Source organism: Gopherus evgoodei, chromosome 3, assembly GCF_007399415.2.
Source record: "Gopherus evgoodei ecotype Sinaloan lineage chromosome 3, rGopEvg1_v1.p, whole genome shotgun sequence".
NCBI lineage: Eukaryota > Metazoa > Chordata > Testudines > Testudinidae > Gopherus > Gopherus evgoodei.
In genome coordinates this window covers 224,310,616-224,338,386 of record NC_044324.1, presented here as the reverse complement: position 1 = coordinate 224,338,386, position 27,771 = coordinate 224,310,616, and the positions used below count along the sequence as shown (strand labels likewise).

Genomic DNA, 27,771 nt, shown 5'->3' with positions numbered 1-27,771 from the left:
TTTTAATTAGCTATGCAGTATTTGTAAATTTCAAATGATTTTCTTTGTGAATTCTTCCTAATGAACAAACCAAACAATTTGTTTGAGAACAGTTTATTATCCCTTTTGAGGTGATCATTATTTTAAAGTTAGTCTACAGCCTACACAGCACACCATCTAAGTAATCTTCCCTCATCTGATTAACACAACAGTAATTCTTGGGATGTATAATTTTCTCTCTTAACTCAAGAATATCCTTAAAGTTTGCAAAAATTCACATTGCAATGAGAAACAGGAACAACTATTCTGCTTCCCTGGGGAGCAAAGTGAAGAGAACATTTACAGTGACTGCCTGAAATACTGCTCTGTTACAACAGATGTTAAGGGAAAACTTTATGATGAATAAATCTCAGAGCTGTGTTTCTATGTGCCAGGAGATTTGTACTGGGGCTGTTGCTGTCTGGATCAAGAAGAGAAAATATTTTGGTTAAAATTTAGGTGCCTAAAATTAAGCACCCAAATACAGCTTCAGGTGTCTAACATTAGGCAGCTAAGTTTGAAAATGTGGCATGTATCTTTCAGAGTGTCAGGATTCTGAGTTGTTAGACCCTGTTCCTGCTTCCATTGAAGTGAGTGGCAATTGGCCTATTGGCATCAGTGTGTCAGACCAACACGTATACATATTTGTGACCTTAAAAATGCTGATGCAGCTTGAACTATTCTGTTCAACGTGGTGAATTTTAGTAATTCATGTATCTGCTTCCTCTCCACTCTCGCTCCCAGTGTTGAGAAAATGACAGAAGATGCCACTTGCTTTTCTGGCTGTCTTGCCTAAAGAGCCAACAGACACTATCGACTTTCTTTGACAACTGCTACAGAATATGGCCCTGATCCTGCAAGCAGATCCCTGCAGCTTTGCAGAGCCCCCATGAAATCAGTAGAGCTCTGCATGGAGCTGAATGCTGGATTGGGGCCCATTTGAGCTACTCTGCATGTGGTTTATGTAAAATTAAACAATCCCCAAGGAAGTGAAAGAGAGAGGAAGGCAAAGAGATGGGCCAGTGGTGAATGATGACGTTATCTGTAGAGCCCAGGAATGAATCAAGGTACTCAGCTGGGAGGCTTTCCTTTGAAAATTTCATAGAGTTTGAGGTTAGAAGAGACCATTAGAGCATCTAGTCTGACCTCTCTGAATTTCACAGGCCAATTAATTTTCACCCAGATACCCCAATATTAAGCCCAAAGACTTGATTTAGACTAAAGAACATTTCAGTCCTCAGGAGGCTAAGCTGTTGAGACCAAAGTTTCACCACAGCCCGAGGCTCCCTTCACTGGCAAGGGATTGAGAGATGCCCTTGATTCATTCCAACAGCTGGCCCAGTCCCAGGGAGATGGGACAAAACAGAGAGAAGTAAAGCAGGTTCCCAGTTCCCTACAACAAAACTGTCTGACTTAGAAGACACCAAAAGGAAACCATTTTGCTGAAAAATAGGTATCTCCAGGCAGATTTTTTTCATCGTTGTCATAGTACCAAGTACAAGCAGCGTATAGTAGTCTGTACATCAAAGTATTCCAGTGTAAGACGAGCAATTGTGTGATGACATATGCTTGGATCGTAACTCGGAAGGTTGCTCAAGATGGATTCCTTAAGGCTTAGGGGAAGCTCTGGAGGTTTTATGATGATTTCCATCTCAGCAGAGAGAACCCTTCATGGATCACATACGTCAAGGTGGCTAAAAATGCAAATACCTACAATGGAAAAAGCTGGAGTCAGGTACAGTTAATTGCTAAAGGGTATTGTTTGTTGACTGCATATTTAAATTTGCCCATTCAGCAGTACTTATTTTAACCAGTATAGTACTTGGAGCCCAAAAGCAGTGACTCCATTCCAGAGTTGCTAAGGGTAAGATTTTCAAAGTCACCTAAGTGATTTAGAATCCAAATGTCACTGAAAGTCACTTAGGCTCTGAAGTGCAAAAGTCACTTTTGAAAACTGGGCTTAAGTTCTTGAATCACTTCAGTGCTTTTGAATCAGTTCCCCTGATCCTCACAATACTATTTTTGAGCATCTCACAATAGGCAGCATCTCAATCTCTGGTGGCGTCTCACATACTTTTACCCTCTCTCAAATGGCTGCCATCTGCCATTTCTTTCAGTGGGGCTGAAGCCACAGCTGGCCCTCAGTTAAGATGGCCACCATGTTCCCCAGCATCGTTGCAGGTAGAAGAGAAGCTGCCTCAAGTAAAGATCTTCACTGGCTTCTACTGTGCTCAGCAGGGACGAAGGCCCAGCTGGGCTTAAGGAAGGTGGCCACTTGGTCACAGAGCACAACACTCAGTAATACGATATTGGAAAGATGTTAAAAACAGTGGGCATGTGAGGAAAGGGCGAGCTACTGTACTGAATATGAATGGCCCGGATCCAAGAGTCTTTTGGAGTTTGATAGATGGGGATGATTAACCTGCTCATTATCACAGTGAGGGAGAGAAGGGTTCTCCTCCTCTCCCTCATGGAAGTGCTGGGTCTGAGCTTGTCTCCCAGGCCATTCAGCTTTCACTCCTTGTACATTTTGTTCACCCCTCCACTGTGAAAGCTATTTGATACTTACCACTGCTGCAATATCTTCCTGGTAAACTTTAAATAGGAAAGCATCATGGGCAAAGATGGTGGCATAGGCTTGTAAAACAGCAGCACTCAGGTAAAACAGAGCAGCCATTGAATGATAGAAAGCATCCTAGAAAATAATAATAATTAACAATCACTTCCAAAAAATACCACTAAAGTCAGAGACAGAAGGTGCTCTAAAAAACACACATACACTTCCCCGGCAGAGCGACAAAAGCACTTTGGGTCATTTACAGCTAGTTCATTTACCTTGAGCCTCAGGCCAAAGTGGTTTGTGCAAATGGGATTCTGTCCAAGTTTGGCATTTTGGCAAATATATTTTGACAGAGAGGAGCTGCTTTGTGACCCAGATCCTCAAATATATTTAGGTGCCTAACTCCCAATGGGCCACTCCCAAAGGGAGTTAGGTGCCTGGATACTTTTGAGGATCTGGGTCTTTGCATCTGAGCCTGGCCTGAGACTAGGACTCCTAGGCGCTACAGTAATGCAAACAATAAGTAAGAGAGCAGACGGGGGGACTCAAGGTGTCATAAACAGATGGTTAACGGTTAATGTCTCTTATCTGTAAAGGGTTAAGAAGCTCAGTAAACTTGGCTGACTCCTGACCAGAGGACCAATAGGGGGACAAGATACTTTCAAATCTTGGTGGAGGGAAGTTTTGTTTGTGCTTTTTGTTTTGTTCGTTGTTCACTCTTGGGGCTAAGAGGGACCAGACGTACACCCAGGCTTTCCCAATCTTTCTGAATCAGTCTTTCACGTTTCAAAATTGTAAGTAGTAGCCAGGCAAGGCAGATTAGTCTTATGTTTGTTTTCTCAACTTGTAAATGTGTCTTACTGCTGGAAAGATTTTTACCTCTGTTTGCTGTAACTTTGAATCTAAGGCTGGGGGTGGTGGGGGGCCCCTCTAGTCTATATGAATCTGAGTACCCTGTAAAGCATTTTCCATCCTGATTTTACAGAGATAAAGAAAGAAAAGGTAAAAATTAATTAAAAACCTTCTTTAAGAACCTGATTGATTTTTTCCTTGTTTTAAGATCTAAGGAGTTTGGCTCTGTGTGAAGCCTTTCAAGGCAACCCAGGGAAGGGAAAGTCTGGGGGGGAAAGGAGGGGGATAGTTAATTTCTCCTTGTTTTAAGACCCAAGGGGTTTGGGTCTGGGTTCCCCAGGGAAGGTTTTTGGGGAACAGAAAGTGTGCCAGGCACTAAATTCTGGCTGGTGGCAGCATACCAGATTTAAGCTAGTAATTAAGCTTAAAGGCGTTCATGTAGGTCCCCACTTTTTGTACCTTAAAGTTTAAAGTGGGGGAAAAACCTTGATACAAGGCAAAAATCCCCAATTTTCCATAGGGCTGTGGTAGATGGAGGCTGTTCTCCCCATGTCGCGCCTGTGTGGAAGGCCACTCGAAGCAGGCCTCATTGCAAGGGAGCTGAACTCGCAGTTACTGCACACCGTGCCCTTGTGCTGAGACAACAAACAACGAAATCAACAATCCCAGTGGTACCACATCTCTGCCACTGTGGCCACGCTGCCTGCCCTGGGCAAGGGAGCACACGTGCTCCTGGAGTGGCACAGCTAGATTGGAAACCAGTCGTAACTCAGCGTCACGATTCCTCCTGTGCTGAGGTGCTAGTGGGCAGCGTGTAAGTTACTTCACCCGTACCTTGCACACACCCAGATACTCTAGCGGTGGAGCCAGGGCTCTCCAAACTCCCCACCCTTCTCTACCCCCTCCCTGGCTTGCAGCGAAGCTTATCAGGCCAGCGTCCTTGCTGCCCATCCCACAGCTGGAGTCATCAGCAGAGCAGGGTATCATGGGTGGGGGGCAGAGACAACCTAGCCCTGTGGAGGCGAGACTTGACTGGAAGGTAAAGTGTAGCCTTGGGTTAGGGAGTGAGTTCCTGTACGTAATGAGCTAGGCTTGTTAGAAAGGAAGTGAAGATGGGGATGGAGCGAAGGCCCAGTGACCCCAGGCAGGAGCAGAGCAGTTACATCCCCATCCTGGCACTGTCTTGAATGGTACAAGGGCCTGGCTAATATGCTGCTCCGTGTGCCAGGGACCCAGGAGGCCATGGCCCATCAGTACAGGGCTATGGCGGGAGGGGCAGGGCCTGCTGCTCTGCTCTCGATGTGCCGTCTGGTGCACAATACTCTCCAGAGCCCAGGTGCCATCTTGTCTTCTTCTACCAATGACTCCTGAGGAGACTGGCTCCACCCTGCTCAGCTCGCCATCATGGAGGACCTCTTCGTCCCACCTCCCAAGCCACTGGAGGAATGTTCCAGTGGGGAGCGAGGGAGGGAAATTTGGGATTATTAGATTTTCTAGGCCACTCTTGAACTGTTGTGTCTGAGCCCCTCACAACACCCCTGAGAGGGAGGGAAGTTCCCTGTTTAAACAGATGGGGAGACTGAGGCAAAGAGATTTGCCTGAGGTCATTCAGGAAGTCTGTAGCAGGCCCAGGAATAGAACTCGAGTCAGAGCAGCGCACTAATTGGAATTGCCATCCCATGGGAAGTTCTGATATTTCAACTCCTTCTCCCCCGCTGAATTGGGACAAAGATGAAATATTGAAATTTTCCCCAGAACAAGGTTTCAAAACAATTCATTTTCGAAACAGCGAAAAGTTGCATTTCAGTTTGTTAAACTGACCTCTAAACAGTTCACTTCCAGTCAGTGCAACATTAAACTGCATTGCCTCATGGGAGTTGTAGTTTGGGCATCTCAGGCCTCCATTCTCCCCAATGGGCTGAGCTCCCCAGCCATGCTTCATCTTTCATGATGCACCTGAACTCATGTGTCTCACCTGGTGAGCCATGTGGCTCCGTCAGAGGAGAACCTGTGTTGCACCATGGGAGGTGTAGTCTAGCCAAGGAGATCCGCCCATAAGTGAATGGGGACATGAGCAGTTTCAATTACAGTTTCTATAGGGCAATGGCATCACCATTGGGAAATGCAGTTTAGTGGTGAATCGACCCAAAGCAAAATATTTTGTTTTGATTTTTCTGGCAGAAAATTGAAAAGTTTCAGCAAATTCAAAATTACCTTGTGGAAAAATTTAATTTTGCAGAACCTATTTCCTGTGAAAACAATTGACAGAAAATTCCCAACCAGCTGTAACTCTGATCTTCCAAGTCTTGTGCCAACATCTAGTCCATAAGAACATCCTTTCCCTGCATGTGGCACTATAGTTTTCAGTGGCTGACATCTCAGAGGGGACAGAAGGCTCCCCAGAAGGAAAGGGCTTTGGAGGAGAAGAGGGAAGGGAGGTACATCAGGAAGGGTGTGGACTACAGTCCCTTCCTGGGGATATAATGAAATGCAAAATACAGCTTTGCTAATTGCTCATTAGAACAGGTGCACAACATGCACAACTGCTGGGCTTCCTGAACCAGCAGCAACGGAGCTGCTTATTCTGGATTCAGGTCCTGATAGCAGCTTTGGATAATCCTGTAATGGCACAATGACAGGCATATAAACCCAGTCTGCCAACATGCATGTTAACTTCACCTGACACCAGTGAATAGTCCCACTGTCTCAAATACATGCTTAAGTGTTGGCTGGATCAGGGCCACAGTGCTCAGACTGTGTGTGTCAGTGAGCTATACAAAGAGAGGATCAACTTACCACCGCAATCCAAGAAGATTTTCCACTATGAGCGCCACAGAAATAGAGGCACATGAGAAGAGTTGAGAATGTGAAGCAGAACACAGAGACAAACATAACCCAGCCTTGCAGCATCTGAAGAGCTACCCTGGTTGAGGCCACCAGAATCCAGACAAGGCCTCCAAACACCTACAAGACATAAGTGAAAGGGAGAGAGAACAGGATAATTCAGGTTTCGTATCTTCCATCATCATGTGTCATGTTATGATCTCAAAAGACATGATAAGTTCATTGTCTCAACCTGAAAGCTGTACATCAAGATTGCCTTCTTTCCCCAAGAAATTAATATGAATATTAAATTTAACAAACCCTGTCTTGATAAAATAACAGCAGTTCTACACCTACATTTCCCTTCTTCTCAGGGGATTCACAAGGTAGCAATCTAGTTCTGCAATTTATTGTCATATGTGGGGGGCGGTCGCCACCTCAGACGTGAATACAGGCAGTCCTCAGACTTACGACACAATTGGTTCCTTACAATTGCATTGCAAGTTGGAACATTGTAACTCGGAACTGCAACTACTCCATTGTGGGATGAGCATCGTAAACTCAAAACCTATAGTCATTAGTCAATTCAGGGTGTTAATCTAGAAGCATCGAACGGTGTAAGTCTGAGGACTGCCTATATTTAATAGCCCCAAAACAAAACGTTTATGAAGGGAAGTGTTTTCTCCATGGAGTCCAACACTCAGATGTAATATTAGAGAAATTTTGCACAACCCAACTGCTACCTCTGGCCAAAGTTTTCTTAATTTTCCATTTTTAATGACATTTGTTATTGAAAATTGGAATTTATTTTGTTAATGGAAAATCTAATGAAAATTGTGTCTGCATCTTGGGAGGTTGTTGACCAGCAACCAAGCTCAACATTGTGCTTGTTTACTTATTTACATTTCAAAAAATGCAAAGTTTTTGCCCCTTCCTGTGATAATAGTATTGGTTTTCTGGTTAGTTGTGCTGCTGCCATTGGTGTGCACAACAGACACAGCTTTGCATAGGCTTCTGGCTCTCCTGCTTTAACAATATGGCTCCTAGAGAGTCAGAACTGGAAGGTACCTCGAGAGGTCATCTAGTCCCGTCCCCTGCACTCGTGGCAGGACTAAGTATTATCTAGACCATTCCTGACAGGAGTTTGTCCAACCTGCTCTTAAAAATCCCCAATGATAGAGATTCCACAACTTTTCCCTGGGCAATTTATCCCAGTGCTTAATCACTCCAACACTTAAGAATTTTTTCCTGATGTCCAGCCTAAACCACCCTGGCTGCAATTTAAGGCCATTGTTTCTTGTCCTGTCCTCAGAAATTAAAGAGAACAATTTTTCTCCCTCCTCCTTTTAAGCACTTGAAAACTGTTATCACATCCCCTCTCGGTCTTCTCGTCTCCAGACTAAACAAATCCAATTTTTTTTAATCTTCCCTCGTAGATCATGTTTTCCAGACCTTTAATCATTTTTGTTGCCTCTCTCTGGACTTTCTCGTTTGTCCACATCTTTCCTGAAATGTGGCGTCCAGAACTGGACAGAATACTCCAGTTGAGGCCTGATCAGTGCAGAGTGGAGCAGAAGAATCACTTCTTGTGTCTTGCTCACATCACTCCTGCCAATACAGCTCAGACGGGGCTGTCCACACAAGGGTTTACTGTGCACTAACCTTAGTCTGTGTACACTGAAGAGTGTGTCTACACTGCAATTAGACACTCGCTGCTGGCCCGTGCCAGCTGACTCGGGTGCACAGGGCTTGGCCCAAGGGGCTGTTTAACTGCCATGTAGACATTCAAGCTGAAGCCTGAGCTCTGGGACCCCCATGATGGGGGTGGGTCCCAGGCTCCAGGCTAAGCCTGGCCGTCTATACGGCAATTAGAGAAACAAGGTGGGGGCAATGAGATCTTTTATCGGACCAACTTCTGTTTGTGAGTGAGCTTGTCTGGGACCAGTATGGCTATAACAACACTGCATGCTGCACTGCCGCTAAACCGCCCCATAGCCTGAGCCCAAGTCAGTGGGCATGGGCCACCTGCAGGTGTCTAACTGCAGCGTAGACACACCCAGTGTGGCCTTCACTCATGCCATACAATTCTTAACGTGTACTAACCTGGCCAGTTAATACTTATTCTTCCATCCACTTTGAAAGTGGAGTAAGTGTCACACACTGTACCTCAGAATGACACACTGTAGCCCCTGCACATGTCATGATATTACATACATGGCATGCCATGTAAGGTATCATATGAAAGGTCATGATCTGCTGAAACCCATTGGTCTGTCCAAATATATATATATTGTTACTGTGTATAAAGTTATTAGATTGTTCTGTATGGTTGTTAGTGAAATAAGTTGCAAGTTTGCTAGTGACACACAAAGGATTCCTGCCCACGGGGGTGTTGACAGCCCATTAATCGACCTTGTGACTCAGCCGTGCGAGCACCACACAATGGGAACTGCTCAGTCACTGGGACATGGGGACTGATTGTTCACTGGGACTCAGCAAAGCCCACCAGGACGTGCCTGACTAGCGCCTGCCAGGCACATGGGGCAAGGGTGTAAAACAAGGGACAGTAGCAACACGTCTTCACCTTTCTCCTCCCCCACCTACACTGGACACAGCCGAGATGCCAAGACGACAAAGCTCATCTGAGGAGACTGGTCCAGGCTCGGGGGAAGCCTGTGCAGTAAGGACTGTAACATACCATGGGGTGAGAACATTGCTTGATCTAAATACTGTGCTTATTTTTATGTTCTTTGGTGGCCATCTCTGTCCTTTATGCCAACCACTTATAATCACTTAAAACTTGTCTGTCTGTAGTTAATAAACCTGTTTTATATTTTACCCAAAACTGTGTGTTTTGCTTGAAGTGCTTGGGAATTCTCGGATCAGATTACAAAGGCTAAATGTCCTCTCCACGTTGAGGGAGGGGTAGAATGGGTAATAAATTTATACTGGTCAGGCTTCTGAGCAGGGCAGAACGGTACAGCTCTGGGGTCCTAGGCTGGGGAGCTACAGGGAATTGGCTGGAGCCTCTCCATGCTGCAGTGTAGACATAACTCGAATTACCATTTCATGCTGAGGTTTGGCTGATTCTGATTTCAGACACCAGCTTACCCTGGCAAAATCACAACACATATATATTTTACACCACTTGAGAACGTTTTGAAAGCAGAGAAGATATTTCCACAGTAGCATCACAACATTCAGAAATCTTCTATTGCTGCACACTGTAGGACGAAGTTCTGAGATGCCTTTATTTCATCCCAGCTTTATCCTGGGAAGGGAACACATTTCTTCGGCTAGTGTCAATAAGCCCAATAGTTAGACACATTGAGAGAACCCACTGATGGATGGGATGCATTGTACAAGTCCAGAAACATACACGCTGGATTGATCACATGAATGAGGTCTTCTGCAAACCCCGGAGGAAACATTTTCTGGTCATCACCCAACTTAGTGATGATCTTCAAAGCCTATTGATGTAAGAGGCACACTAAGCACTATGTAGAAGTATTTTTACTCTTCCATATCACCCCTGGAGATTAACAGCTGCATGCCCCTTTCATGAATTTAGAATATACACGATTATTAGTAGGTCTAACGACAAGCCAGGCGGCAATCACAACACAGTTGCACAAACAGAGTCTGAATTTGCTTGGTCAGTTGCTGGAATCTTCAGATGATCCACGAGTCACTGGCAGCGAGATGCTGTGGAGATCCCCAAGAACTGGGAAGTGCTCAGTTGAAACCCAGCGCAGAGTGGAATGTGAGGTTAAAAAACCTATTCCAGGTATCGTTTTCTGAAATTCTTCTTCATGGTAAGTAGGTAACATGAGCCCACACAACGGGAGAGAGGGACCTAGTTTACTCTATTAAAGCGAAGAGCAGGACAGCCTGATGAATAGCCCCTCCAATTACCTGTCAAGTATGGGAAAGGCTAATGAGCCCAAAGCCTCGGGTACTGTTGTCAAACACTTCAGACAGATGTTCCAACATCTCTTAGCACCATTAACAGCCATTAGCAATGGAAGAATGGCTGCTGGCTGGGTAATGTGCTTCTCCTCTCTCAGGCAGGCATAATTCTGCCTCACAAATCAAGCCTTACCCACTTCACTAGTTGTAAAAATGTCTGAGAGGTCATGAAAGCCGGGCTGTTAAGTGCCTCGCTCACCTCCCTCCCTCCCTTGTTCCCGAGTTCGCACACCATTTTTTAGCTTGACATTGAAATAAGCAAACAAGAAAAGACTGCAGCCCCTGCGGCCCAGTGCTAGCTTGAGCAGAGGGACTCCTGGAGGAGGCAGGAGTTTTGAGGGGTTGATTTTTACCCCTGAAGGTTTGAGAATGTTCTGTTCTGGAATAAGACCTGGCCAGGCTCTGGGGGGGTCTAACCAGCCTGACTCTTTCCAGGCCTGCCATCAATAACACTTAGCATGACGCATTTCAGAGGAAGTGGGAAACTTCTCTCACATTTATGTGAAGAGTGCGCTTAAAAGCCTGAGCCCTGACTGCTCACATGCTGCTCTTGGGAAGGCCTGGCCACAGTCCCCTCTAGTGACTGGCCCGTACAGAGTACGGGAACCTCCACCTCAAATCTTAGGGATTTTGCTTTTAGTGCTCAGGGGCTTAAATTAACACCTCCCCACCCCTGCTCTTCTCAGCCAGAGATCTCACAGCACTGTACAAAGGCCAGTATCACTGCCCCCATTTTATAGATGAGGAAACTGAGGCACGGGACAGTGAAGTGAACTGCCCCAAGTCGCCCAGCAGACCTGGGAATGGAGCCATGGTCTACTGAGTCCCAGTCCAGTGCTCTCTCCACTGGTTGATACTGCCTCCCCTGCTGAGGGAGATGTCTGTCTCCCCACCGCTGACTGCAGGGATGTGGCTGTAAGCTGTTGTGTGACCCAGACAAGTCACTTCTGTTTCCCTTCCTGCCCACTCCCTCTCTGTCTGTTGGGTCTGTGAGCTTGTTGGAGAAGGGCCTGTCTCTCAACCTTCTGCTTGTGCAGCATCTAGTGCCAGGCCTGGCTCCCGGGTTTTTGCCATCCCAAGTGGAAGAAAAAAAGGAAAAAAAAAAAAAAAAGCCATGATCAGTGGCACCTCCACCGCGCCACTTTCTTCTTCAGCGGCACTTTGACGGCAGGGGTGCGTGATGGGGCCCCAGTGCCAGCCGAGGCTCCGGGCACTAATGCACGGAATAATTCCAATCTGCAGAGACCACCTGCCACACAGAGCAGCTCAGCAACGGAACTTAGCAAATAGTTAAATTACCATCCTGAAAAAGGGTTTGAAGAGAACAGGTGCAGGGATGCGGTGATTTTATTTCACCTTGCATGGATAATATTGATCAGAGCATGGCCTGGTCCAGCAAGCTGATCCACAAGACAAGATCCTTGTACCCCAGTGGATCTGAGAGCAGGATCAGGCCTATGAAAAGACAGGGTGGTAAGTGATGTCGTCCCATTTGAGCAGTGAGGTTCTGCATTTGTACAGCCCCTAGCACAACGGGTCCTGGGTCACGCTTGCGTTCCTAGGCACTACAGATCATCAATGTCCAAGGCAGTTTAATGGTTCCCTTCCTAGATGGCACCACTTGGGAGTCTGAAACAGAGATGTGAGATCAGGCAGCTCTCGGCAGAACCTCCCCACATTTACTCACGAATTGCGAGGGTAACACAGAGAGCGGCGCACTGGGAACACCTGAATGTGTCTATATTGTTGCAGCATTTTGTAACTAACAAAACCCCGCGCTGCTCATGTGCTCCAAGCACACAGCTCTTCATGCGCTTGGAATCCAGAGCTCCACAGGCATGGCCTCCAGTGAAACATGAGAACAGACAAAAGATCCATCTAGCCCAGTATCATGTCTTCCGACAGTGGCCAATGCCAGGTGCCCCAGAGGGAATGAACAGAACAGGTAATCAGCAAGTGATCCATCCCCTGTCGCCCATTCCCAGCTTCTGGCAAACAGAGGCTAGGGACACCTCCTTGCCCATCCTGGCTAATAGCAATTGATGGATCTATCCTCCAGGGATTTATCTAGTTCTTTTTTTGAACCTAGTTATAGCCTTGACCTTTGCAACATCCTCTGGCAAGGAGTTCCACAGGTTGACTGTGCACTGTGTGAACAAATTCTTCCTTTTGTTTGTTTTAAATCTGCTGCCTATTCATTTCATTTGGTGGCCCCTAGTTCTTATGTTATGAGAAGAAGTAAATAACACTTCCTTATTTACTTTCTCCACCCCAGTCATAATTTTACAGACCTCTATCATATCTCCCCTTAGTCATCTCTTTTCCAAGCCGCAAAGTACCAGTCTTACTAATCTTGCCTCACACGGAAGCTGTTCCATACCCCTAATCATTTTTGTTGCCCTTTTCTGAACTTTTTCCAATTCTAATATATCTTTTTTGAGATGGGGCAACCACATCTGCATGCAGTATTCAAGATGTGGGTGTACCACCGATTTATACAGAGGCAATAAGCCATCCACCTGGCTCCCCAGGCAGGCAGCTCTTCCAGCCTGGCTGGAGCTAGCTGCATTTGCTGTCAGCCCCCCAACCTGAAGCAAATACTCACCAGTAACCACAGACCAAAAACACTAACCCAGGAACCTATCCTTGCAACAAAGCCCGATGCCAGCTCTGTCCACATATCTATTCAAGTGACAGCATCATAGGACCTAATCACATCACCCACGCCATCAGGGTCTCGATCACCTGCACATCTACCAATGTGATATATGCCATCATGTGCCAGCAATGCCCCTCTGCCATGTACATTGGCCAAACCGGACAGTCTCTACGCAAAAGAATAAATGGTCACATCTGACATCAGGAATCATAACATTCAAAAACCAGTGGGAGAACACTTCAACGTCTCTGGCCATTCAGTAACAGATTTAAAGGTGGTAATTTTGCAACAGAAAAGCTTCAAAAAAAGACTCCAACGAGAAACTGCTGAGCTTGAATTGATATGCAAACTAGATACTATCAATTTAGGCTTAAATAGAGACTGGGAATGGCTGAGCCATTACAAACACTGACTCTATTTCCCCATGTTAAGTATCCTCATAGCTTCTTCTCAAACTGTCTGTGGCAAATTGCCAGTACTGTTATGCTGCGTCTCATGCTCTCTCTTCTTTGGGGAAGGTTTCAGGGCACCATTGCTTGCCTCTGAACCGGTATTTTAAATTACCCCACTAGTGTCCTTGAGGAGGGGAGTGGAGAGGGAGGGACCTGGGCCCGCCTTCTTCTCCAGGTCCCAACCCAGGGGCCCTGAGGTTAGTGGTGAACCACTTGAACTAGCAGTTCCTTCCCCTGGGCTACTTCCCTCTCCTCCCCTTCAGCTTGGGAAGGGGCTTCTTGCCCTCCTTTTACACAAGCCAGGTGCCCCTTACCTAGGGTTTTTTTGGATTTCTCAGCCCACCGCAGCACTCCTCCAAACTTTCCTTTTGTCTCTCTTCAAAACTGTTCTCTTCTCCAACTCCTTCAAACTGCTCTCTGCTCCAACCAAACCTTCCTGCTCCAACTCGCACACTGTCTGACTGAAGCAGGGGTTTCTATCACATGACTGACTGCTGGTGCTCTAATTGGCTTCAGGTGCTCTAATTAATCTATAACAGACCTTCCTCCCCTTGCAGGGAATAAGGCTCCCTGCTAACACTCTCCTGCTGCCCTCTGGCCATGCTGTATCACATGTCTTAAATGGACTATCTTGATTATCACTACGAAAGTTTTTCTCCTGCTGACAACAGTTCATCTTAATTAATTAGCCTCTTAGAGTTGGTTGGGCAACAGCCACCTTTTCATGTTCTCCGTATGTATATATATGTCCTCACTATATGTTCCATTCTGTGCATCCGATGAAGTGGGCTGTAGTCCACGAAAGCTTATGCTCAAATAAATGTGTTAGTCTTTAAGGTGCCACAAGTACTCCTGTTCTTTTTGTGGACACAGACTAACAGGGCAGCTACTCTGAAACCAGTAAAAGAAAGGCTATGTTAGGATTGTAAACAGAGAGCGGGCAGAGGAATGTGGCCTCCCCTGGAGGCAACCCCATTATACCGATGTGGTATCATATTCCCTTCCCTAAGAGGCTCCATCACCTTCCCCCATCTGAGTCAATGCAACAGCAAACAGCTGAAGCTGCCTTTGCCTGAGTTTTTCCACATAGCTCGAAGCTGTCAGGGGCTCATCTGTGCTGATAGACCATGGCTAAAGGTGCTGCCTTTTGGGTCAGCCAAGCCCCCAGAGCCTGCTGTATGAACCGGACCCGTGGGAGTCTGCATCCTTAGGCTGGAAGTCCCAGGAGGAAAGGCTAGAGAGGGTGGCATGTCTGCTCTCAGCTAGAAGTGCCACCAGAGCTGCCTTTCTTGGGGCACCGCAGTCCTCTGCCTCCTCCCAGGCACGCCGAGGACCTGGAAGAGAATCTCCCCCAGGCCCCAGGGTGGATGGAAATCAGAACAGCTTGCCTGAAGGCCGTGACATTGTGCCAACATGCAGCCGCTGCGGACCCGCTCCCCAGAGCTGACCCAGGAACGCCATTTGGTTCAGTTCCAGCAGTGCGCAATGATGAGGTGTGTTCCCTGCCAGCCTGGCCCTCCCGGCTCAGCACCACAACCACCTCAGGCAGCCACCCACTCCAGAGTGCGGCAGCCGGTCTTTTAACTCCCTCAGCCCTAAGGTAGCACAGCAGTGAATCTAAAAGGGTTTCTGAAACCGCCAGAGAACAGCAGCCGCCTCCATTGCCCAAACCAGCGACAAAGCCACCAGCACGCCAGGGGAGCTCCAGCAATTAGTCTCCGTGCTAGAGACGGTTGGAGCTAGAAATACCAGTCTGGAGACTGCACAGACACCTTCCAGCCAAACACATAATCAGGGGCTAGTGTGGGAACATCTCCCCTCCCCTCTTTATGGGAGGGCCATAACTTTCGCTGCTGGGAAGTCAGAACAGCCTCTCAGGCCTTGTCTACACACAAGTTGTACCACTTGAACTATCCCAGTGTAGTTAGAGCAGTTTGACCCCCTGGTGTGTGTCCCAGTATAAAGGTTCTTATCCCAGAATAGCTGTATGGGAAGGGGAGTAACGGAGCTGCAGCCACACTACGGTTTAGAACCAGCTCGGTAAAAAGCCCACACCTGAACAATGTGTAGCGTAGGGTACAAGGGAACAGGCTGTATGTGATTATTGCTGGGGGATTCCCCCAACTCCTTAGGGCATTAGGAGAACAAATCCCACAGACTCGTTTCCCATCAGCACTTTTGAAAACACGGCCCTGGACAATGGCTGTAAACGCTACAGAGAGAATCCAGCTTCTGCTCATTATACTGCCAGATTCCAGAGAGCTGTGTGCCCTTTAGCTGCTTCTTCTGAGGACTGGTCAGCGAATTCTAGCCCCATCCTCTGGAATCCGATTTCCCTTCTCTGCTTGCTCAGGAAGAGAGTTCGAGTGTGCGCCTGCTGAGGCATCAGACTTTGCCAGTGTCCCACTAGTTGTCTGGCCAGCAAGATGTAGCATGGAACACAAGTTGGGACTGTTGCTTAGATTGCTGGCTAAGCCCTGGAAATGCAGGTTTTCTTTTTCAGCCAGTCAGTTCGCCTTGCTGCATCCAATAACTAGCTCTTGGTGGGGAAAGTCCCTTCTGTGTTGTGGGTTAACAATTCTGTTGCAAACTTCTTTTGTTGCTCTTTTGTTACTAGTAGGGCCCTTTGGGATTTGCAGCAATTCCTTGATGACTGTTTTTACAGTTCTGCAAATACACTTGCAAAAACCAGCACTTCCTTTGCAAACAGAGACAAGGAGCTGGGAGTGCTGCGCTTTGTTCTCCAGAACCAGTTCACCTTCCCCTAGGGATGCGCTGAGCCCAGATGAGGGCAGGTTTCCCAGCCACAGTCCCAACATGCGTTGTTTGCATCTTTTCCCTCCCCTTGCAAAGGTGCTGGCACTATGTCAGTAGCTGCTTAGAATTACACAGCGGTGGGTGTTCCCAAGGCTGTGGGAAAGCGAGCCAGGAGCCTAGGCAGTAGCTGAGAACAGTGCCTGGGCTACAGGCAGAGAGAATCACAGAGTCCAAGGCCAGCAGGGTCCACCAGACCTCCTGTGTCACACAGCCAGGGAGCCTCCCTTGGCCCAGACCTTGCAGGTGTCTTTCAGAAAGAGATGCAAAGTTGGGTGGTTCAGACTGCGCCAGAGCCTGGCTGAGAAATCCCCTCCACTTCCCATTGGTCCCAGAGCACTGATTTCATTAGCGGAAACAGGATCTGTGCACACAGCCCCTCGGAGTTTCCCTTCTCTCCTGCCGCCTCCCATTTATGCCTCACCGGCACTGGATAAGCCACACTGAGCCATGAACCAACAGTGGGAGATGCCCAGGTTAAATGGTTTCATTCCAAGCTGCCTCCTACAGTTGAGTTCTCCTGACATCCCAGCTCCCAATTCTCCCTGTCCTTCGGGCCATGCCCTGAGCCCTGACCCTTCTCCCCGTCCCCTCCCTCCACAGCCAGACCCCCACACCCCCGTCAGTGCCCCAGCACACGTCCCCATCCCTCCATCCAGAGTTCAGAGGCCAAGGGCAGAGTATAGTGAAGGGAGATGGGGGAACTGACCCTGCCTTGGTGCTAGGGCTGGCACAGGGACCAAGGGGCGCCAGCCTCACCCCCTTATTAAATGGATCCCAGTGTAACCTCTGGCCTAGCCTTGCGCTGCTAGACACTCTGGCCCGGTGGGATTTCATGGGAGTGGCTGATAGCTGGGTCATGCTGGCCACATCTTGTCTCACCTCCAGTATTCCCCGAATACCTCCTGTTCTCACTCTTTCCCGCTGCTCTCCCAGCTACTATCCTCCCCCAAACCTTCCCCTGCCCACGACCTAACTAAATCCGCTCAATAGGCGATAGGTTTTGCCAACAGGTTGGAGTGAGAAACATTCGCCAGGCTGGTTTGCTGTGCCCGCTCCCTGCCTCGCTAACAGGGATCCTCCCCTTCCTCGTGCTCCCTACACTCACTTGTCACATCTTGCCTGAAGCTCCATGGCAGACTCCTCAGGAAGAGGATCCTGGCTTTTCCCGTGTGTGCGCAGCACCCGGCACAGTGACCAGGACCTCTGAACATAAGGAGTCAGGAATATGTATCACTGCAAGAGCTGGGTGAACAATGGATTTGTCTGCTCACCAGCAAGTCTGAAAAATTGGGGGTGGGGGATGTGGTTGAGTTGGGTTGAACTGAAAACAAAATTTTGGTGACTTGAAAAGTTAAAAACAAACAAAACAAAAAACCTTTGCTCAACCCAAATTGTTTTGGTTCCATTTCAAGCATTTTAATGTTTTTGATTAAAAGCATTTTTTAAACAAAGACATTTTAAATAGAAAAAAACAAAACATTTTGTTTAAAAAAAAACAAACAACCGTTGACATGTGGTGATTTGGGGGGAATTTTATTTGTTTGGGGGGGGCAAAAGCAAATTTGGCAAATTGAATACAAATTTGTGAAACATTTCAGGGCCCCTGAAGCTGCCTGTTTCACTGTAAAAAAAGTTTCAAATGGAGAGTTTCACCCAGCTGGGGTGACCAGATAGAAAGTGTGAAAAATCAGAACGTCGAGTGGGTGGGCAATAGGCACCTATATAAGAAAAAGCCCCAAATATCAGGACTGTCCCTATAAAAAAATCAAGACATCTGGTCACCCTACACCCAGCACTAATCATTATTCTTATGCTCAACAGCTTTGACCCCGCACTTTCACTGCCCCCATTAGGAACTCTTCATTCCCCTGCTAAAGGCTAGAGAGTCGAATTCAAAACGCCCATTGCTGCTCCTCATGGTCACTGCTCTCCCAGCCAGAGGGCCAGGCGGGGCCCAGCTCTGGACTCCCTTGATGCTACTCTAAGCAGCAAAAGCAAATCAGCTTTTATCTCTGCCATTGTCTGCAGCTAAAAATGTTTCCAGCCCATCTGAGCTGTGCTGGGTACACCTCCATCAGTGTAACCCGGGTTTGTTTTCAGCGTGGCTCAGCCATGTGTCCACGGCTGCTGTCCGGGTAGGGTGACCAGATGTCCCGACAGTCCTGATTTTTGAGTCTTTCTTAAATAGGCTCCTATTACCCCCAACCCAGTCCCAGTTTTTCACATTTGCTGTCTGGTCACCCTATGCCCAGGCTCCATACTATGTACACATGCACTAGCTGGAGCAGGTGTGCAGGAACAGGGGCATCACCCCCTGCCCCATCCCCTAGGGTAGCCCTTGCCTAAGTGACTCGCTTAAAGTCACACAGCAAGTCAGTAGCAGACAGAACAGGGCATTGAACCCAGGTCTGAGCCTAAGGTGACCAGATGTCTGATTTTATAGGGATAGTCCCTATATTCAGGGCTTTGCCTTATACAGGCACCTATTACTACCACCCCCACCCCCCACCCCCATTTGTCACACTTGCTATCTGGTCACCCTGTTTGAGCCCCAGGCCAACACCCTAACCCTGGACTGTCCTTCCTCTTCTGCCTGAAACCCAAGCTCCTGGGTGAGCCAGACCTCACTGGGCTCAGGCGAGACTTGTACTGTTTAGTCTCAGACACTGCAGCCTCAGGCCCCTCTTTTCCAGTTGCATTTGCTCTTCCTGCCCCACCCATCTCTCTCCTGGGCACTGGCAGCAGAGTGAAGCTTACTCAATCCATATCTCTGATCCTTCCTGGGGTAACATTATGGGAATGTAGGTTGCAGATTCCAAAGGAGCCTAAGGGAATTAGGTGCCAGGAGCTTGGGGCCTAACTCCCTTAGGAAATCCCAAACTTCTCACATTTCACTTTGCTACCTCAGCAGCAAGGAGGTGGAAGGAGAATGTGAGAACAGCTCAGGAGGTTTTTGCTGCTCTTCTCTGCCTTTGGAGTCTGCTACTTCGTTCTACTTCTCCACTCCTGCTGCACCTTCTTTTCCTGCATAGATGACTGGCCACACAGATCGGCTCTTGATGGGCTGGGAAGGTGGCACCTAGGTGGGGAAACATCCAAGCTCTCTCAGGGGCACTCAGCCTGGGGAGTAGTTAAACAGAAGGCCCAAAGCCAGGCTTGAGGGGGGTGCGGCCGCGCAGATGAAAATGACAGTATTTACGCAAACCCTGAGGACGCTGGCCCTCGGATTGTCATGGGACCTGACAATACTTTCAAATCAAACAAACAGTCATGCAGCTACATTTCCCCACATCCTTCTTTGGAAATGTTTCCTCTAGGAGAGCTCTCATCATTTGTGATAAGTGTCCTGACAGCTTTGTTGTGTTTCTGTAGTGACAAAAAAGTGTGTGTGTGGTGGTGGTGGTGGTGGGAGTGTTCCCTTAGTAATCCAAAATGATAATAAAACCCAGCAATTCCAGTGATTACAGAGGATGTAACAACTCAGAGCAGCCAACTTCATGCCAGCATCAGAATAAAATAAAACTGTCCTCAGCCAGATCCAGAAAGCTCATTGGAAGGACCAGTTTGGCAGAGGGCAATGAGAGCACAAGGGTCTGCCAAAATGGATCCACTTGCAGGAGGGGGGGGGGGCACCGTCTGAGCAAAGCCTCCTTTGGCAGGTTGCATCAGTGATGTTAACAAGCAAAGACACCCAGCCTGCAGCACATTCCCGTCTGGTTTTTCTCAGGGTGTGTCTGCTTTGAGCTGGGCGGGGACTAGAGGGGCCCCTGCTAACTTTGCTCACTAGTGTGCTGCAAGCAGAGAGCAGCCACCGCAGCACAAGCAGCAGGAAACCAAAATGGCAGGTGCATGCTCAGGGCGGCTCACACCACTGCAGCTTGCATTCGATGTGTAGCACTCGCGCTATCAGAGCTGGCCCAGGTACATCTCCTTGAGCTGGAAATTACCTCTCCATCTTGAAGCACAGACATACTCGGCATAGCCTTGCTACTGCAGCTTGTGCAGCTGTCTTGAAAGCTCTGACCATCAAATATCTGACGAGAATTAGTCTTGGATGGGTTAGATTTTTATCATTAAATGCCAGTAAACATCAGTTTTCCCTTACACACACACCTGCAAAAATATCTCCATCGATAATCATCAAAATGTACAGACAGGCAAAGTAAGCAAAATGCTCCTTGAGAACAGAGTTTGATTTAGGGATATTTACTTTGTATTCTTGGACAGGGGATGTTGCCAATTTATGTTTTAATGGTTATAAAGCTTTAACTTTTATAAGCTCAACATCTATCAGCATTAAATATCTGACCTCCCCATTGTCTGACCCCCAGAGCTTCCTGTAACTGTGAAAAGTTTAGTTGATGTAAATGGGGGGGGGGGAAATGCTTCAAAAATAGCTATCTGTGGAAATGATAAAAAATAAAAATTGAGTTCTGCCAAGCCCTAACCATTATTAAACTAGTTGTCAACACAGTACATACCAAATTTCCCAAATAGTAAAACCAGATGTCCTGATCATGTTATCTCATCTCAGGACCTTTTGCCACAATAATAGTTGCATAAATGTTTCAAATGTCAATGTTTTCCCCTGATAAAAGCACTTGCTATATCAACCCAAGAAAGGCAATTTCAGTTTTAACATTGTGTTGCGTAACTTATCTTTTAATCAAAATTTTGTTACCAATGCACGACTCCCCCTAAGTACACAGCTGGGAGCGATAATATGTCCATAGGAGTTTTCAGCACAATTGATATCTACAATTATCTGATTGTTGGCATGAGAACACCTTCCGGCTAACAGAGCCTAGGAACAGGAATAGCTAACAACCCGCAAGCCAGTGTTACCAAAGCTCTGGGGGCCTGTGTCTCCATTGCCTTTCCACTTGGGCAAGGAGATGGAGTCAGGCCCTTGCAAATCAGGAGAGTGGCTTAATCATTTTCCTTCCTGCTGCTCCAAACCCTGGTGCATTCTGTTCACAAGGGATTCAGCAACTTTCTGCAGCTGTTTGTGTTCACCAGAGTTTGCACTTTGTGCTCACTGAGTTCTAGCAAACAAACAGGGAAACAAACTCAGGGCAGCAGGTAACCGAAAGTATCAAGTTTGGGCTGGTTTCAGGGCAGGAGTAGGCTGCACAGTTTACAGTGGCAATAATAAGGGAAGAGAAGTAGTAATACCGCGGAGGCCAGGCGGGTGAAACTGCCCAGCATGCTGCAGATCAGCAGGCTGGAGGCGTGGGATGTGTCCAAAGGAGCACTGGCCAGGTTCAGCCCAATAGGGAAGGGGCTGCGTGTCTGGTGAGCGGAGGATGTGAGAAGTCAGAGGCGGTGTTCAGGTTCCCAGCTGCAGTGGTGATGGAATCAGTTATAATTCTGGCACAGGCAGGGGACTGACAACAGTTACATCTCCAGGGCTGAGGAGCAAAGGGCTGGACATTTTCAATCTGCTTTAATTAGCACCTAGCTGAATCCCTGGCCTCCAGCTCTGGGAGGTCTAGCTCCCCAGGTGTGCGCGAGACACCTCTCCCATGGGGCAGACAGGATAGCACTGGGATAGCAGGGAAGAGTAGTCTTTCCCTCTGGCTCTGGGGCTAAAGGCAGACGGGGCCAGGTATATGAAGGGGAAGGAGACCCAGTGCCCAGCAGTATTTGGGGCCTGGATTCGGACACTGGCTTTCCCCAAGGATAGCAGCAGCAACAGGCAGACCTGGGAGGCAAGAGGACAGGGGCTGACAAGTGCTGGGCACCATGTGGGGCTGGGTATCCCTCCCCCCGACCCCCCTGGAGTCAGGGGCAATGAGGGACATCCTGGCTTTACTGAGGCCAATGAGAAATCTGTCATGGGTGTCAGTGGGGTCAAGATTTTATGCAGAGCTGGCAGGATGGGGGAGGGACACTGACCCACCCCTCAAACAGCAGTGAGGGGCACATAGAGACCACATGGGACAGAAGCCCCTACTCCCAGAGGCTGGAGCAGCCAGCTCCAACCCCCACAGCCCCTCAGGCCTCAGGGCCTATGACTTGATTGCATTTCTCAGCTGCTGACAGAATGGAACTTGTGCTGGGGAGGGGAGGTGCAGGGAAGCTGGGGAAGGGGAGCAAGGAGTAGGAGGGGTGGTCAAAGGAGCTGGGGCAAGGATTACAGATGGGGAAAGACATCAGTGTAGCCTGGGGTTTGTTGACCTGCTGCAAGCAATGAGGAGGAGTGAATAGAGTCTGGGCCAGAGGGACGAGCTGGGGTACAGATGTACGCGGTGCTGGTCACTTTGTCTGTTGAATCCCTCATTGTCTGCCTCTTGCATGCCTGCTTCTGCTCCAGTTTACACCAGTGTAATCCCACGGACTCAGGGAAGCGGTTCCTGCTTTGCACCCGTGTTAGCAGGGCACAGACAGCCCCATGCTCGCTACACCAAATACAGGGATGATCCAGCCACAGGGCCTGTGACAGTATTTAGCCTCCCTCTTAATAGGTCCATACTATTTTTGTTCAAGGTTTTTTTGTTTGTTTTTTTAATAGTTCCATTGCAAGCTATCTCATGTTTCACATCAACAATCACAGCCAGCTACATACCTTTGCATCATCACCCTATGACCAGGTTTCATTGGCTTCTTTTCATTCTCTGTCTAAACATTAGAATTAGGGTTGCTTAAGATAACGAGGACATTTCGTGAACACTTTCTAAAATGTTCCCCCAATTATTTTTAGAATTTCAAAATTTGAAACATTTTGGCCAGCTCTATTCCCAACAGCAAGCAAGCGCTCACCGAACAGATTGCTTTCGAGCTAAAGCTTTGAACAAACAGACTGTATGAAGCAGCAAGGTGCATTTCAATAACACAGAACATTTACCCTGCTTCTTGTCCAGCGATAGGTTTGTAATACAAACCTCATGTTTTTGAGTGCAATTTCAGTACACTGCACACACTGTATTTCCTCTGCCAGTTTTCTCTTCCTTTATCCCACGCTCGGAGCCACAAGTGGACCAGAAATCCCTAGTGGGTGTAAATCACTGCCAGTCCAATGAAGTATTTAGAATTACACTGATTTACAGCAGCTAAGGATTTGGTCCTGTGTCCTGCCAAACACCGGGAATAGCACTCTGCTCTCCTGCCCACATCAGTTGGGTGTTCCCCAACTGAACAGGTCTGCCTGGCCAAATCCTTCCTCCTCGGTGGGAGCCCTCTGAAGAAGTGACCCTCTTGCTTATGAGTTCTATTGAGAAAAACTAACTGTTCTCAAGTCCATGCTGGAGCAAGGAACAGAACTGGTTCGATCTGTTTAAATTGCAATTCATAGATTCATAGACCCATTATGGTCATCTAGTCTGACCTTCTGCACCCACAGAATCTCACCCACCCACTCCTGGAACAGACACCTAACCTATGTCTGAGTTATCGAAGTCCTCAAAATGCATCAATATTCTAGCTGGCATATTGGATCAATTGGCCAGGTACCAAATGAAGTCACAGCCCGTATACATCTCCTCCCCATATCTGCTTGCTAAACAATCATCTTCCAAAAGGGACAAGTGCCATGAGAGCTCCTGCTCCCAGGTAGTGGAGCGTGTGCGCTGCATGAAAGCAGCGGCAGCATGTATGTCGCTGGCAAATGGGAGCTGGATTTCTGATCTCCCCTCAGAGAGATTTTTGGGTGGATCCTGAGAGCCACTGTGGAAGAAGAGAACAGCCCCTCCTCATCCTGTCCAGCTTACCATCCACGTGTACCCTCCTCCCCAACCCTTGTTCACTATCACACTCCCCAGCCTTCCGTCAACTGGGTGAAACTGTTCTGCTTCCCAGGAGCTGCAGGCCCCGTCCTGTTATCTCATTGGTGCTGGGCCCCACCTGCGGTTCCTTTAGTCTCACTATTTCCAGGGGTGTTCTCAGGTGGCTTATCAGTTTGTTCAATGGTGGAGAGAAGTGGGCATAATAAACCCTCTGAGCTGTTCAGTGGTCCGACTATTTGTCCTCATGGGCAGTGGGCCAGGGTACCTGGGTGGCCAGGCCTAGTCAGGGGGCACATTTCAAGCCCTGAGGGGAGCAGTGTTTTTCCCTGCAGCTTATCCTTTCTGGGAAGGGAGGTTGTGCTCCGTTCCCAGAGCCAGGCTTTGGGCTACCAAAGAGGGACACATTCCTGCCACTCCCCCAGGCTCCACTCTAGTGAGGCCCCGTCAGAAGGGCGCCCCCGCTGAGCGAGACCCAGGTGCAGAGCCCACACATCTGACCTAGCTGATGGATGTGGTCGGCCATGTCTGTCACTGGGGTGGCTCCTCGCTGTCCCGCTGCTACAGCTCCTGACTTACACCCTTCCCGCTTTGGGGTTCTGCTAGTGTAACGCCGACAGACCCTGGTCATCGTCAGGCAGGATCGAACCTGGGACCTCTGGAGCTTAATGCACGAGCCGAAAGCCAGCTGGCTGTTCGCTAAGGCTGTAGAGCAGACTCATTGTCTCTCTCTCTCTAAGTGGTCTCGGTGCCACTAGATGGGCCAGACACCACACCCAGGAGGTGTGTGGGTTGCACTCTCTCTTCTGGGTGGCTGCTGCCAAGGTGGGGGGACCTGGTTCTCACAGGACTGCGCTAGGGTCACTGTGGGAGCAAAAGAGAGTCTATTGGGCAGCCTCAGAGAGGCTGCTGCATGGTGTGGGGGGGAGGGCTGTAGAAAGGCCCCCACAAACCTGTTGTGTACCTCTCTGGGTAGAAAAGACACCATTGCTTCTGGGAGGGAGGAGGGTTCGGGGCAGCCATGGGAGTGGGTACATAAGGCCAGGGGAGATCTCCATCTGCTGCCTCCTCACTGGAGGGTGGGGGGAAGACCATCCCACCCCCGGGTAACCCTGCTTACTGACCCCGTGATGGGACTGGACTCTACCACAGGGCACAGAGGCACCACCACAGGCCCACTCCTGGACTTTGGAGCCTGAGGTTGGTCAGACACCCTCATCCTTCTCCTAGCGTGACATCCACCCAGGTGCAGGGGGGTAGCCAACGCCTTGGCATCAGCTGATGGCTACAGAACCGCTGAAGGCCACAGTCCTCTGCAAATTCCTCTGCTTCTTACTGCAAGTGAGCGTCATGGTGCAGACCACCCCAAGGGTGGGCCCTACAGCCAACGAGCTGTTGAATTCTGAGTCCTTGCCCATAGCTAAGCTTTCTTGCTAGTTACACAGTGATGCCACGTGCTGGCTCAGAATTTGGGAGGAGAAAAGGAAACATCAGCTCCCTGGCCTTCCTCCTGGCCTGCACACGTTCCCCCAGGGGTCAAAGTTGCGGGATCCTTGGGGATCCAGAGGCTGCATGCGAGGGAACAGTGATGTCCCAGAGATGCAGACCAGGCTTGAGGAAGTGGGTGGAAGCACAGGATGGACATGGTAGAAGAAGGGGACTGGGTCAGAGCAGCATTGCTGTGAGAAATCATTGTCTGCTGCTACAACTCCTGCAGGGCTGCTCAGAGCCGCAGGCTGAGATGTGGGTCTTTAAAATGGGAGAGACTGAGCATGAATATCCTATGCCAGTCACAGTTCTAGGAGATACTAGGGCCCCGAGTCTGCAGACAGCTCCAGGCTGCTTGAAGGGAGCCAGCTGCAGCATCAGTGCTTAGACAATTGTCTTGTAGAACCAGGCCTGAAAAGCACCGAGCCCTCCCACTCCTGAAGGCCTTACTGGGAGCGAAGGGTACTGCGTAACTCACAGGGGGCACTAAGAGACCAAAGGTATTGAGACCCCGAACGCCCATTAATCTCAGTGGGAATTAGGAACCTAAACTGATCTGATCTTAAGCATTAGGCAGGATCAGGCCCTATGTGACCTAACGATCCTGAGCTATCATTGTTTAGACAGCACAATGTAAATGCTAGTTTTACTTGTTCAGTTACATTTTTCAAACAAATGCTTTACCAGCAATGTAACATTATCCCCTGGTTTCCTGTTGTTTTAAAACTGCACAGAGTAGGGGGCAGGGCAGGGGAGATTGGGAGAGGAAGGAGCCTCTGCCCTGTGAGACCTTGAACAAATCCCTTAAACCCATTCAGGCGAAGTCTTGGACCCACTGAAGCCAATAGGGCAGTCTTTCACCCAGGGAACTCGTTTGTCCACCAGTCACATCGAGAGCTGGTCAGAATTCCCCCCACCCCCCCGCCTTCTGGGAAAGCTTCAGCTTTTCACTGGAAAACTGAAAAGTTTTGGCCTCAAAACTGCGACAAACAAAAAGGTAATTTTACAATTTTTATTTGAATTATTGGTTATTGACTAAATAAAATCTGAGATTTTGTTTTATTAAGTTTTTAGAGGAAAACAAATCTCTGCAAAAAAGTTTTCATTTTGTCAAAGCTCCATTTTTCTGTCAAAAAACAGGTTAGATGGAAAAATTTTCAGGCGGCCTTAGTTACATCTCTAATGTTTGTTAAATACCTGGAGAGTCAGTATCATTTTCTCCCACTGTAATATTCAGGTTACATAATAGGCCTAATTCTTTGTCCTTGTGACTATTCATCTGATACCGTCTTTAATCCTATGATCTCATACTACTACTCAAACATCATAAAATGCCATACAGTTGTTTTTGCTACCTTCGATATGTGTTGTACCTTGTAGTGCTGTGTCTGCCAGGGTTCACGCCAGCCCTTTATTGGAAAGTCTAAACTTAGCGAGACTTTTACAACATTCCACATATTATGTATACAGTCAAAATTCTCTCGTTTAAAAAGGCCTCCAAATTTGCAGCGGAGTTAAGAGTTTGGCTGCCCCTCGGAAAGCTTGTATTGTGCATGTATCAATAGCTGAATTGCCATCACAGACAACAGGCTTCATTTAGCCTTTTTAACATTTTATCTTCTGCAGTGCTGCCAACACTTATCCAAAGGCATTGATCAGGAAATTGGGCACAGGCAGAGGCTGAGATTATGAAATTTGCTTAGGAGATCTGGCTGTCCAATTGCCATTAATGCTGTGGAAATCTCAGCCGTGAAGTCCCCACTCTTTTCTCCACTGTCCCAGTTATGACGGTCTCACAACCGCACCCCTGAATTCATGCCCCCAGCTGTATCCTGCAAGGAGCACGGTGAGCATTGGGGAGAGAGGGGGGAAAAATGTACATTGCCACAGTGCTAAGGTGCGAGCCAGAGGTGCACAGCACCATACCAGCACATGGCTTAACACTGTACTTTACTCAGAAATCTGCAACACAAAGCCTCTGGGCACCTTCATAACCATTGCTCCGGTTCTAAAAATTCAATTAAAAAAAAGAAAGTCCAAACTTACAAATTCAGGGATAAAGAGGAGATCAGGAAATGTTGTCAGGACGGAGAAGCCAGTAGGCAAGGAGACCGAAACAGCTGCCGATGACATCTTTGTCCGTTCAACTGAGAGACACTGGCTCTTGCAACTGGAAAGGGCTTTCAAATGCAGCCTCACCTCCTCCCTGAGACAGGTGAACTCTTGACTGATCAGATGGATGAATGTTACCTGCCTAGAGGGAAGGAGCTAGCATAGGTGTGGCCAGCTGATTTAACAGATTTGCCTGCTGTGTTTATAAGCCCTGGGAGGAGGCTGCAGAGTGTTATATTTTAACTTTCCCGTAGTGTCATTGGATACACATCATTAGATCTCCTGGGCCAGGTGGAGTTA

At 48.1% G+C, this 27,771-nt stretch overlaps 1 protein-coding gene across 1 annotated transcript; it reads right to left on the bottom strand.

Annotated features, from left to right (window-relative positions):
- MAL (mal, T cell differentiation protein) lies at positions 1–27,614 on the bottom strand. The gene is made up of 4 exons (XM_030558290.1): positions 27,406–27,614; positions 6,227–6,394; positions 2,588–2,713; positions 1–1,728 (listed from the first exon to the last, which is right to left on the bottom strand). Exons 1-4 carry the CDS (start codon positions 27,490–27,492, stop codon positions 1,654–1,656), a joined length of 456 nt encoding a protein of 151 aa, XP_030414150.1. The 5' UTR covers positions 27,493–27,614; the 3' UTR covers positions 1–1,653.
- Between the last annotated feature and the right edge of the window lie 157 nt (positions 27,615–27,771).